The sequence below is a fragment of the Mytilus edulis genome, chromosome 6, assembly GCF_963676685.1.
Source record: "Mytilus edulis chromosome 6, xbMytEdul2.2, whole genome shotgun sequence".
NCBI lineage: Eukaryota > Metazoa > Mollusca > Bivalvia > Mytilida > Mytilidae > Mytilus > Mytilus edulis.
Genome location: NC_092349.1, coordinates 81,679,900 through 81,694,576, shown reverse-complemented (window position 1 = coordinate 81,694,576; position 14,677 = coordinate 81,679,900). Strand labels below are relative to the sequence as shown.

The 14,677-nt window shown below is 31.8% G+C and overlaps 1 protein-coding gene across 10 annotated transcripts in view; it reads right to left on the bottom strand.

Moving 5' to 3' along the window:
• Window positions 1-14,677, bottom strand: part of LOC139528643 (phosphatidylinositol 4-kinase alpha-like) — a 78,359-nt gene that overhangs the window by 57,537 nt on the left and 6,145 nt on the right. For all 10 annotated transcript variants that reach the window (XM_071324727.1, XM_071324719.1, XM_071324725.1 and 7 more), the window contains 5 exons: window positions 11,937-12,418; window positions 11,351-11,425; window positions 9,669-9,768; window positions 4,288-4,479; window positions 2,088-2,188 (listed from right to left, as the gene is read on the bottom strand). In XM_071324727.1, the coding sequence (XP_071180828.1) occupies window positions 2,088-2,188; window positions 4,288-4,479; window positions 9,669-9,768; window positions 11,351-11,425; window positions 11,937-12,418 (950 nt within the window). The remainder of the gene's footprint in view (window positions 1-2,087; window positions 2,189-4,287; window positions 4,480-9,668; window positions 9,769-11,350; window positions 11,426-11,936; window positions 12,419-14,677) is intronic.

Genomic DNA, 14,677 nt, shown 5'->3' with positions numbered 1-14,677 from the left:
CCCTTCTGTTTATATTATACATCAACGACCTTCCTATTTATATGAAAAATTGTTGCACTGATTTATATGCCGATGATTCAACCTTACATCTTTCTGGTAATTGTTATCAAACTCTTCAGTCAAAGGTACAAGAAGATTTACATGGTGTAGAGGCATGGTGCAATGATAACAATATGTTCATCAATAAAAATAAAACAAAATATATGATTATTGGAACGAAGCAAAGAGCAATGCCACATTACAATGAGAGTTGTTTAACTATTAACAATCAAGTGATACAATCTTCCACATGCGAAAGTCTTTTAGGCATTAAAATTGACCCTTCCCTCACATGGACAACCCAAATTGACTTGATCTGCTCAAAAATATCATCTAGACTATATCTACTATTAAAGATTAAAAAATTTCTAAATCTAGACTGCAGAAAATTATTCTATAATGGTTATATCTTGCCACTTATTGATTATTGTTGTATAGTGTGGAGTAGTTGTAGCAGTGAGGGTTTAAAAAGGATATTAAAATTACAAAAGAGGGCTGCTAGATTAATACTAGAAACAGACCCATTCGCTCCTTCTGCACCCTTATTCAAACACTTAAACTGGATGACAGTTGAACAGAGAATAAAATATCATAAGTTAGTGATGACATTTAAGTGTATTAATAATGATGCCCCATCATATCTTACTAACAAGTTTCATTATGTTTCAGACAGAAATCCGTACCCCTTGAGAAATGCTGTTCAAGGAAACCTCATACTCCCTAAACCAAAAACAGAATTATTCAAAAAATCTTTTATGTATTCTGGACCATTCTTGTGGAATAATTTGCCAATACCGTTAAGAAATATTACAAATATTAATTCTTTCAAATACAAAATAACAGATCATTTATTGAAATCAACCTAGCTGTATAAATAATATAAAAAACTGATCATGTCATCATGTTTATTTTTTCATCACATTTTATCAAGTTGTATTGAACATTATTATCACACTTGACTTTTTATGCTAATGTATGTATGCAATGTACTAGTATATGTTTGTGTTTTGTTTGATTTTTCATTACGAGGGCCTCAGGGAAGATTAGTTATATAGCTAACTGTGTAACCCTCTTAAAATAAAGTATTGTTGTTGTTGTTGTTGTTGTAGGGCACATGTATACTAAGTTTCAAGTTGATTGGACTTCAACTTCATCAAAAACTACCTTGACCAAAAACTTTAACCTGAAGCCAAAAACTTTAACCTGAAATTTGCACTATCATTGTCTATGTTCAGTGAACCGTAAAATTGGGGTCAAAACTCTAATTTGGCATTTAAATTAGAAAGATCATATCATAGGGCACATGTATACTAAGTTTCAAGTTGATTGGACTTCAACTTCATCAAAAACTACCTTGACCAAAAACTTTAACCTGAAGCCAAAAACTTTAACCTGAAATTTGCACTATCATTTTCTATGTTCAGTGAACCGTAAAATTGGGGTCAAAACTCTAATTTGGCATTTAAATTAGAAAGATCATATCATAGGGCACATGTATACTAAGTTTCAAGTTGATTGGACTTCAACTTCATCAAAAACTACCTTGACCAAAAACTTTAACCTGAAGCCAAAAACTTTAACCTGAAATTTGCACTATCATTTTCTATCAGTGAACCGTAAAATTGGGGTCAAAACTCTAATTTGGCATTTAAATTAGAAAGATCATATCATAAGGAACATGTGTACTAAGTTTCAAGTTGATTGGACTTCAACTTCATCAAAAACTACCTTGACCAAAAACTTTACCCTGAAGCGGGACAGACGGACGAACGAACAGACGAACAAACGAACAGACGGACGAACGGACGCACAGACCAGAAAACATAATGCCCCTCTACTATCGTAGGTGGGGCATAAAAATATTAAATCATTTTGCACTACTGTATGTAACAGTAAGATACCAGCTGAAGCATAAATTACTTTTTTCACCTGTGTTGTTTTACGTACATGCTAATGGTTTATGAGCAAGCAAGAACTTCCTGTCTGTGTTTGTACTGATCTTCTCTGTTAGTTTTATACATAGATTTTCTATTAACAGTTTTACATACCTCCAAAGCTACAAGCAGTAATGGGGTGTGAGCCAGCAAGAACTTCCTGTCTGTGTTGGTACTGATCTTCTCTGTAAGTTTTATACATAGATTTTCTGCCTCTGATAAAACAAATGATTAAATCAAAATCCATTTTACTTTATATCCAGAATATTTAACAAAATAAATCAGAATATTTCTATGGTTTGAGGCAAACTAAGGTAAGAGAACAGAAACAACAGATTTAGCATTTTTTTCATTTATAAAGGGACATAACTCAAGAACAATAAAAGTGACCCAACCAATTTCGCACTTTAAATGTGTTTTGTGGTAATAGGCATTGTGTATAAGTTTTATAACATTGAGTAGAGGCAAACTAAATTCAGAGAGCAAAAAAAATAATTCAGCAATTAGTATGTTTATAACGGTGCATTACGTTTGCGCGCATTACCATTACATTTGCGTGCAAAAATCATTACGTTTGCGCGCAGCTTTCGATTACGTTTGCGCGCATTTTTTTGGCAGGTAAACTCAGGTAAACTCAGGTAAAATACAGGTAATAATGCTTATTTATTTATTAATTTGTTCAATTATTTATAAGTATCAGTACCCCTTCCGTTAGACTTGGTATGTTGTCTCTTTGACACATTCCCCATTTCCATTCTTAATGTTATCATAAGGTACATATTTTGAAAATATTCAATCAGTAATATTTTAGGGAAAATACAGGTAATAATGCTTATTTATCTATTAATTTGTTCTATTATTTACAAGTAACAGTACGCCTTCCTTTAGTATAAGTCTCATAAGGCAGGGAAAAAAGAGATAAAACCGCAGATTTTTTCGATTTTCAGACACAATTCAATAAGTCAAAGGTGTATGCAAAGTTTTAAGAAAATCAGTGACTTGGCATAGCCTATTCATATATTGTAACTTGACCTAAGCTATAACAGAGTTTTTACTTGCTTTTAGAATTCAATATGAACAGTATATAATTTGACTGATAATCAAACTATTTTTAAAATTAATAATTGATTAATATGAAAATACAAAAAAAAATATAGTTATTTATAACTTAATATAATTTTTATTTATATTTTTACCTGAGATTACCTGTAGAATAAATGCGCGAAAATGTAATCAAAAGCTGCGCGCAAACGTAAAATATTTTAATCCCCAAATGAGCGCAAATGTAGTGCGCCCGTTTATAAAGGGGCATAACCCATGAACGGTAAAAGTGATGCCACCAAATTTCCTTTGAGGTTGAGGCAAACAAAAGTTAGAGAACAGAAACCAATTATTGGGACGGTTGGGACTTGGTAACAATTAATGCCCCCTCCACTACTGCATTTTTTTTCATAGTTGGATTGCCGAGTTGCTGTCTCCTTGACTTTACCCAAATCTTCTTTAATTTTATTATTGCAAACTTTTAAATTTATTTATTTTCCAGCAATAGAATTTCACGATTTCAATCACCAAACATGTTCAGGAATTTAAATTAATTTTTTTCCTAGTCTTTTATTCTTATCCTCATTAGCTTGAAAAATTGTGAACCAACACCTGAAGTGGTTATCGTGCGGTTGGGTAATAGCGGGTGGATACCGCGCGGTATTCACAGTTGTCTTTCACTATAAAAGCAAATAAACGTAATTAAAGACAACAACACCCATCAATGAAAGTAAAATAAGAATGGAAGCAGTACCTCCCTCGGGGCGAAGCCAGTTGAATTGGTACGGGATGGCCAATGGGGTGTTGTCCAATTTGGAAATGAACTGACATTTTATGAGCTTCTTCCATCATTTCTACATTATTACCACTAGAAACTTCTATGAGGACCACTACACAGACGTGCAAGAATAGGAGATAACCACATTGTTAATAACTTTATTGACTAACTTTCTCTTTGAACTATACTAGATTCTTATTTTACTTTCACTTTCACTTTCTATTTATATCTATAACGTCGTCATAACAACCTCTATTGTTAAGGCAAACCGCACAACCGCAAAATTTGTACTTCACTGTTTGATTTCATGTATAATATTGTCCTGAAGACGCCACGCTTGTTGGCGAAACATGTCGACCACAATAAATTAATCACCATGCGGTAATTGATGGGTGTTGTTGTCTTTAATTACGTTTATCCTCATTAGGTAAAAATCAATTTTACCCAATGGAATATTTTAATGATTTTTTTCTTCTACATATTATCAGTATGTACCTGATTCTCCTCTGACAGCCCAAAACAGTATATCTACACAAGCTGCAGAACTAGATATTGTTATTTCATATGGATTGAAATCTTTCTCTAAATCTCTATGACTATAGTGTTTCTTGGTCATCTCTATCTGTCCACCACTGTATAAATCTTTCACAAAGTCCTGTACTTCTGTTGTTAAACTCACTGGCAAATCTGAAATTATAAAGGGCATAATGTGTGTGGTATACAAGGTTTTTTATGTGTAAACTACATTTCTGCTCCTAAACATACATTTTTTAAGTAATAAATTTTAATTATTTTTAATGGCAATGCACAGAAAAGAACCCCCAAAAAATCATTTTATACATCCATATCTGCTGTTTTAAATACAAATTTTCTTCATCAAAGTATGCAAATCACAGGAAAAATCAATAAATGGGTCTCATTGTAAAAATATACCATCAGCTTTTCACAGCAAGTCATTCTTATGATTGATCAAATTTGATAAGTCTGTCTTTTAAAAAGTAATGTACATGAAAATAAGTCAAGACATTAAACACATTTTTGGATGCAAAATAATTAGCATATCAAAGATGAACTAGAGGCTCTCAAGAGCCTGTGTCGCTCACCTGTTAATGTGTTTACTGATGTCAGCCATCTTTGTTGGTAGGCGGGGTCATTAGACACTCTTTTTAAAAATAGATACCCTAGTATTATGATTGTGGCCAAGTTTGTTTAATTTGGCCAAGTAGTTTTAGAAAAGATTTTTATACAAGTTACAAAATGAGGAAAAGTTATTTAATATTGACTCTAAAGGGCAATAACTCCTTAGGGGGTCCTCTAACAATTTTGATCATGCTGACTTATTTGTAGATCTTACTTTGCTGAACATTATTGCTGTTTACAGTTTATCTCTATCTATAATAGTATTCAAGATAATAACCAACCAGGTGCTCCGCAGGGCGCAGCTTTATACGACCTCAGAGGTCGAACCCTGAACAGTTGGGGCAAGTATGGACAAAACATTCTAGCGTGATACAGCTCTGAATTTGGATTGTGATCAAATTTTTGACATTACATGGGTTTTTTTTTACACAAAACAAATGTCAAGATTTTACAAATTTTACAATTAAAGATTTCTTCTTCAAACTTTTTAAATCTAAAATGAAATAGTTGACACAGCATAGGTTTCTGACACAGAATGAATGTGGTCTAATGAACTTAAAAGTTTATTTTTGCCTTTTAGCAATTCACTATGCTGTTGAATATTAATCCTCTCAAAAAAATGTTTGAAGAAATTTTCTTTTTATTTATGAAATCTGAAATGAGAAAAATTTAACCCCCCCCCCCCCCCCCTTTTTTCACATCCCTGTTTCCCTTTTTCCAAAACTGATATCAATTCAAATTTCTAATGGAGTTTGCAACAATAACTACTCTTTTAAATACATCATAAAATATTAAAATGTAATATAAAGTGCTTGTTATCACTGAATGGTAAAGATTGGTTGGTAGTAAAAGTGAATATACATTGTTTATTGTATAAAACAATAAAAAAAACTTCATCAGCAACATTTTATATTGGCAAATTTCCAATGAAGTTATTTACATAAAGTTATTGGCAAATAAAAATAGAAAATGACATCATAGTCATGTCTGGCAAATGTCCAACATACATTATCTAAAAACATTTTAGATAAGATAAGGAAATAAGATGTAAAAAAAAACTGCTTGTTATCACTGAATGGTAAAGATTATTTTAATTTATCAGTTGGTAGTAAAAAGTGAATATACATTGTATATTGTATATAACAAAGATTTAAGTTGATTCTGGACAAAGAAAGATAACTCCAATTAAAAAAAATCTTGCTATTGCACAATATTTTGCAATTAGATATTTCTTGCTTACTATTCTGGACAAAGAAAGATAACTCTAATTAAAAAAAAATTTGCTATTTCACAATATTGTGCAATTAGATATTTCTTGCCATTGCGCAATACTGTGCAATTGAAAAGACTTGCTATTGCACAATACTTAATATAATAATTTTAGATCCTGATTTGGACCAACTTGAAAACTGGGCCCATAATAAAAAATCTAAGTACATTTTTGGATTCAGCATATCAAAGAACCCCAAGATTTCAATTTTTGTTAAAATCAGACTAAGTTTAATTTTGGACCCTTTGGACTTTAGTGTAGACCAATTTGAAAACAGGACCAAAAATGAAGAATCTTCATACACAGTTAGATTTGGTATATCAAAGAACCCCATTTATTCAATTTTTGATGAAATCAAACAAAGTTTAATTTTGGACCCCGATTTGGACCAACTTGAAAACTGGGCCAATAATCAAGAATCTAAGTACATTTTTAGATTCAGCATATCAAAGAACCTAACTGATTCATTTTTTGTCAAAATCAAACTAAGTTTAATTTTGGACCCTTTGGACCTTAATGTAGACCAATTTGAAAACGGGACCAAAAGTTAAGAATCTACATACACAGTCATGACAATTAGATTCGGCATATCAAAGAACCCCAATTATTCAATTTTGATGAAATCAAACAAAGTTTAATTTTGGACCCTTTGGGCCCCTTATTCTGTTGGGACCAAAACTCCCAAAATCAATACCAACCTTCCTTTTATGGTCATAAACCTTGTGTTTAAATTTCATAGATTTCTATTTACTTATACTAACGTTATGGTGCGAAAACCAAGAAAAATGCTTATTTGGGTCCCTTTTTGGCCCCTAATTCCTAAACTGTTGGGACCTAAACTCCCAAAATCAATACCAACCTTCCTTTTGTAGTCATTAACATTGTGTTTAAATTTCATTGATTTCTATTTACTTAAACTAAAGTTATTGTGCGAAAACCAAGAATAATGCTTATTTGGGCCCTTTTTGGCCCCTAATTCCTAAACTGTTGAAACCTAAACTCCCAAAATCAATCCCAACCGTTCTTTTGTGGTCATAAACCTTGTGTCAAAATTTCATAAATTTTTCTATTAACTTAAACTAAAGTTATAGTGCGAAAACCAAGAAAATGCTTATTTGGGCCCTTTTTGGCCCCTAATTCCTAAAATGTTGGGATCAAAACTCCCAAAATCAATACCAACCTTCCTTTTGTGGTCATAAACCTTGTGTTAAAATTTCATAGATTTCCATTCACTTTTACTAAAGTTAGAGTGCGAAAACTAAAAGTATTCGGACGCCAGACGACGACGACGACGACGACGACGACGCCGACGCCAACGTGATAGCAATATACGACGAAAAATTTTTCAAATTTTGCGGTCGTATAAAAACTGCAAAATTTTCTTAAAATAACCAATTTAAGGGCAGCAACCCAACAACAGGTTGTCCGATTCAACTGAAAATTTGTGAGGGGATATATCTTATTCTGATGGACATTAAAATCTTGAAAAATTGCCCTAAATGTCTTGGTTTCAAAGATATAAAGCAAAAACTGCATTTTACCACTATGTTTTAATTTTAGCCATGTCGGCCATTTTGTTTGGTAGGCTGGGTCATCGGACACATTTTTTAAACTATAAACCACAATAATAATTGTCGCCAAGTTTGATTAAATTTGGCAAAGTAGTTTTAGAGAAGAAAATTTTTAGAAAAGTTACAAAAAATGATGAAAAGTTGTTAAAAATTTACTATAAAGGGCAATAACTCCTTAAGGGGTCGACTGGCAATTTTGGTCATGTTGACTTATTTGTAGGTCTTACTCTGCTGAACATTATTGCTGTTTACAGTTTATCTCTATCTATAATAGCATTCAAGATAATAACCAAAAACTGCAAAATTTCCTTAAAATAACCATTTCAGGGGCAGCAACCCAACAACAGGTTGTCCGATTCGTCTGAAAATTTCAGGGCAGATAGATCTTCACCTGATTAACAATTTTACCCCACGACAGATTTGCTCTAAATGCTTTGGTTTTTGAGTTATAAGCCAAAAACTGCATTTTACCCCTATGTTCTATTTTTAGCCATGGCAGCCATCTTGGTTGGTTTGACGGGTCACGCCACACATTTTTTAAACTAGATATCCCAAGGATGATTGTGGCCAAGTTTGGTAGAATTTGGCCCAATAGTTTCAGAGGAGAAGATTTTGGTAAAAGTTTACGGACGACGGACGCAGGACGACGGACGACGGACGCAGGACGACGGACGCAGGACGACGGACGCAGGACGACGGACGCAGGACGACGGACGCAGGACGCCAAGAGATGAGAAAAGCTCACTTGACCTTTCAGTTCAGGTGAGCTAAAAAGGCTTTTAATCATGTTTTCATAGACCTACAGTATTTCTATTGGAAAAAATATATCAGTCGATTCAGTGTTCTCCCCAGAAATTTTGGATAGCATCACATTTGGCGTAAAAAAAAATTAACTGTATTTTTTTCAATGTCATTACAATAACTTATTTCTTTATGTTATATATATATTTATATGTTTATATTGTTCAATTCATAACTGAGAATACAATTAAACTAAAACAATGAAAACATTTTTTTTTTTTATCATGTCTATGAAATTCATTGTTTCATGATATCGTACTCAATGAATCAGTCCCAGTTGTTTCTAATCCTTACATCAAAATGATTTATATTTTTAACAAAGTTATATAACAAATAGTCTGTTAATGCGTAGTTTTCTTTATTGGTAGTTTTTTTCTTTGCCATTTGTGCATCTGAAGTAATTATCGTGAAAATGCGGATTTTTGTCATATCTGGTCCGGTTCCGATCCATAGTTTACACAACAATGTGCAATGGCGGCCGAAGAAAAATTCATGAGAATGAGTCTGAAAATAAACAATGTTTGACAAGAGATTGGGAATAAATATGAAGCTTTTAATGCATTAAATAGATTAAACATAAACTAAAGCCAATTATGATTACTTTCTAAAGAAGTATTAAACTTATTTAGCTCAAGATCAAAATTTTCGCTCTCAATAGACAAGTAGTACTGAAAACGAAAGAAAGTATATAATTTGGAAAGTTGCAAAAATAAACGACCAAACCTCTTTTTTAAAGTTTTTTAAAGAGGAAAATCGTTTCAATCTTTGAAATTCCGTAATAAAAAACGTAGATTTCAAATTGTTTTATGATTTTGTGATTGCATTTTTTCCATGTCGAAAATTGCCGATTGCAGATCATGTGGTATTAGTTATGTCACAAGTGTCAGCTTGGGGTATTCACATCCAAACAGTTATCAACCAAAGGGCAATTAACACCTATTTAATCACTCTTAATTGCCTCTATTGTCGGTACCGCGACGCTAAAACGGCCTGGGGAGAACACTGTATAATATTGCAACTTACCGGAGTGTTTTCTGTTATAAACACCAACAGTCTTACTGAATGAATAATTGAAATTTAACCAGTTAACTAACCTGTTTCCTGCTCTAAAACATCTCTCAACATGGTAACCATCACCAAGGTAACACTCTCACTGAATGATTTATAGGGAAACCAACTGTAACCATTGTCAGGCTGTGAAAAGAGGATATTTTTGTTATAAGGAAATATCTTTTGCAATCTGAAACCCTGAATTAAATATCATTTACCAGCAATTTAGGCCAACTAAATTTAATTAGTAGATTTTCATCCAAATTTTTGAAAAAAATGGGGCTGGTGGGAGGATTTTATTTTTTATTATATATGAAACACCCTCGTGACGTGTTCTTCACATATGCAAGTGTAATAATACGATTCTATCATGTATATACATGTATAACGAATCAAACATAATTTTTCAAATTCTTTTTTTTTTTTTTTAATTAATCAAAGTTTTATTGCACTTTTGCTGTTAACAATTTACTCAATCTACAGCTTCAATTAAGTATATTTAGGGAAAAATATTCAATAAGTATATCTATAAAGTTAGTTGTATTTATTACATACATAATAGCAGTTCTACATAGTATAATTTCATACCGGAATACGGTACGTTTCTTAACCTAAACTGTATATGATTTATTTATTGAAGCTTCACTGAACCGTAAAATTGATGATGATCCTTGATACTGATTTTTCAAATTCTTAAATACATATCTCTGATTGGTAACCACTGTTCTACATGTATGTAATTGCAGCTTTAGAAACCTATTTTTAGTATACAGCAAAATATGAGGAGAAATGCTCTCTTCGATTAGACTACCTGCACTAAATTTGTTTGCTGTCTAATGGATAGTTTGTAGTTTCATTAAAATGAGGCAAATGCATTGATATGCAACCCAAGTATTTGAAGGACAGAATAAAGTGAAAACTCATTTGTTTAATGACATTTGAACTCCATATACAGTCATAAATCAAACAAAATCGTGTTTTTGTCAATTTCTTTAATCCAGTCATGTTATTGTACCAATGTGTTCTGCGATTTTTTCGTTTTGGATATCATTCACAGTCCTAATTCCCTGACACAAAATCATTGTTTAAATAAAGAAATCCACAGCTTTTGATTATCACAGAAATGTGTGACATACCGCGATGTGTGTTCTTGGACACAACATGTTACTCGTATCCCGAATATTTTATGCCCTTCTCGTGTAATCAATATCGATTGTCATCATAGAGCAGGAGAATATATCGACTTGCTCATTTAAATTACTCAAAGAAATGCAATAACCAAAATTTGTAACAGAAAGTTGTTAATGAAACGAAATTATGGACAGTTACTGCTAACGTAAATGAACAAAATACGGAAATTGTAAATTTTTCAAAATTAAAAAAAAGGGGGCAGACGGGGATGAAAATCTATCAATTAATTTTAATTGGTCTTATTTATAGTTGCATAAACAAAAATAATATGATTCTGTATCTCAGGCTTTTGATGTAAAAACAGGATGGTTAAGATATTTACACTTTTCTATTAAATGTTTTAAGAGAATATATTTTGCATTTCTAATTAAGTTTCTGTTATCATCAATTTGTTTTTATTTAATACAAATACAGTTTATATGTATTTCAGGATTGTTAAAGAGCCAAATAAACTGGAACAGCTAAATGCCTAAATTTATACCTTTAATTTCATAAGAAAATTCTCTGAAGGTTGAGTCCATACTACTATACTTACTGAATATTCTGCAAACAAATCTGTTAATAGTGAATCAAGTCGAGCTAAAATATCCTTTGTCAGAATATGCTTTGTCTGAAATAGATAAGATGCAATGCAATGTAGTAAACCTAACTGTTATCATATATTTCACATGAACAGGAATATCATTTTAATTTCAATAGATTTATTATGTCACATGTCTCACTCTGTAAAAATCTTTTACAAACTCATGAGCCATCACAGAAGTGTGTTTATCATACATGTTTTCCTTCCATATGGATCACACCCTTAACACTAAATCAGAAATTTAAGTAGATTGTAACAATAAAATTTAACATTTCTGTAATTTTGTCTATGTTTCCTTTTTTATATAGATTTGGAAAATATATATATATGTATAAATATATGTATGATAAAAACAAATGGAGAATATTTCCCTGAAACATAGATGATACCCCACTTGCATATAATGTTATATAGCGGCATACCTTTTGAACAGTAAAAGTGAAGCCACCTAAAATAGAACTTAATCTGTATCTAATGGGAATAAGCATTGTAGAACATTCATAACATTTGGGTTTTTTTGCCATTTTAACATACTTACAATAGCTACAAGTCGTTGTACATGACCACTGGAAAACTTTAAATGTTCCTCCTCTGGATGTTCAGGTAAAATTTCAAATCCCCACGGCTTTGTTCTTGTAAAATTTGATCCTATTTTGTTAAAATAATGGACAGTGTCATCAACCGTGTTTTCTTTCTTCTCTTGTTTCTGTGGCAACATAGGGGTAGGTGACCTTTCTCTTGACCTTGAACACAAAGCTTCAAAACTCTGATGCATTGTGGGACTTGACGGACCAGAAGAGTCTAGATTGAGGACATGAGAAGATAAAGTACGAGGCAGGATAGGTCTAAAGCTACTAAATGTCTTTTCTTTAGGAGCTTCATCTTGTACTGATGTAGGGGCTTTGACAATGTTTTCTGGAGGAAACAATTTGGAAATCAAGTTGGTTTCATCATCTGAAGATCTTCCAATTGCACGAGCCATACCAATAAGGATAGGTACTGTTGCTGAGCACAAAATGTCTGTAAAAAGAAAAAAGAAAATCATTTTTTTTCAAAATATTACTGTACTGTTAATAGATCGTACACTTTTTCAAACTCAAACACAAAAAATCTTGTTCTACTTTTTCTATAAACAAGGTGTGACCTGTAAGAAATGTAACAAGAAGAAATAGACACAGAACTAATCTGAATTTCAACCATATCTTAATATAAGCTTTATAATAATAAATCAAAGTTTTAGAAAATTTTGGTAATACTTTAATGAAGAGATGTCCTGACTTTTGACATCAGTCAAAACCTCTAACTTTCAAGAACAGGGGAGTGAAATAACATGCTGTTTAGTGTAAATGAATTCAGCTCTTGATTTCTATAAAGTTTCAATATCAATATATTTTTTTTATAAAATAAATATATTTGTGGACTTCCCACATACAACAAATGAAAGTACATGCAACAAAAGTTCAACCACATACATGCATATATTTTTTGAAGTATAATGCTAAAAAGTAAAGACACATTAATTTATTTGGAGATAAAGGTTTTGGATCATTTGTATGCTAGCCAAACTGTTCCAAAGTATTCTTTTAACAGTTTAGAGAAGTTTTTTTCATTTTGTTAAGTTTGCTTTTGAGCATGACTAGTTTGCCATTATGATGTCATTTTTATATCTGAGAAAGTTTATAAACAAAGATGTCATTTTTATATTTGAGAAAGTTTATAAACAAAGATGTCATTTTTATATTTGAGAAAGTTTATAAACAAAGATGTCACTGTTATAGTTCTAAGTAGAGCTATACACAAGCAAATAGACTGAAATTTGCTGGGAAGAAACCAGTGCATGCTCCATTGCTTATGAGTTTCAAAATTTTTCCACTTGTGATAGTTCAGCGTACAATTTTTGTTATTTAATAATTAAGAAATATTGTACATGTCTTACACTGGAAAATTAATTTACTGTGACATTTGTCATCTTTTAAGCAATTGGAGCGATAAAACAATTGCTGAAAACCTGATTATTAAATTTTTTATACTAGATATAAAATGGATAGACAGACCAGTAAAAAATCATTGGAGCGATAAAACAATTGCTGAAAACCTGATTATTAATTTTTTTATACTAGATATAAAATGGATAGATTGACCAGTAAAAAATAATTAGTTATTTCATATCTAAATTTTAGGTATATTTCTAATTTTTGGTGGGGTTCATGTTGCTTATTCTATAGTTTTCTATGTTGTGTCATGTGTACTATTGTTTGTCTGTTTGTCTTTTTTCATTTTTAGCCATGGTGTTGTCAGTTTGTTTTAGATTTATGAGTTTGACTGTACCATTGGTATTTTTTGTCCTTCTTTTCTAGTCAATAAATGTTTAAAAGGTATGTATGTATTGATTGATTTGTTTGGCTTAACATCCTGTGACAAATTAATGCTTTCATTAATAATCATTTTTGGGGCCATGTATAGCTTGTTGTTTGGTATGAGCCAAGGTTCCGTATTGGAGACTGTACTTTGACCTATAATGGTTTATCTTTCACAAATTATGACTTAGATGGAGAGTTGTCTCATTGGCACTCAAACCACTTCTCCTTATATCTATTCATGAGGGGGTAGGAGGGGTCCTCATCCCAAAATCCTGGCTTAAAAACATGAAATCCTGAAATCCTGGGCTTAAAAATACGAAATCCTGAGGTCCCGAAATTTCAAAAAAAAGAAATCCCAGATCACGAAAGGGTCAATCCTGAAACCCCAAGCTTAAAAACACCCGATCCCGGAGTCCCAATAAATGTCCTATCCCCCCTCATTCATGCATATTCAGGCCAATGATGACATGGATAAATGAATTATACTATTTTAGGTAAATGTTCAGTAGTTTTGATATCTAGCTTCTATGCTATTTAGGGTAAAAATGAAAAAAAGCAGCCCTTCAACAAAAGCTACAATAAGTAAGCTTTATATCAAAAACTAAAAAGTAAATTGGTCATGTGCTAATCATTAGAAACTATTTATTAAAATCTATTATAACCTCTCTCTATTTCCATCAAAAATCATTTTACTTTTTCACCATATATCTATAGATTCCATCACTGCAACAAGTGTGTTATGATATTTCTACAATCAAAACAGTTCATTTTTTATATTCAAATCGCAAGCAGAGCATATTAAATAATTAAAATTGAACTGTTGAGTGTGGAGAAATATCATAATACATAAGTTATTGTGGTGTAATCTGTTTCTCTAATGATTTTTATCTTTACTTTTCAAAGATTTGCAAAAAGTTGT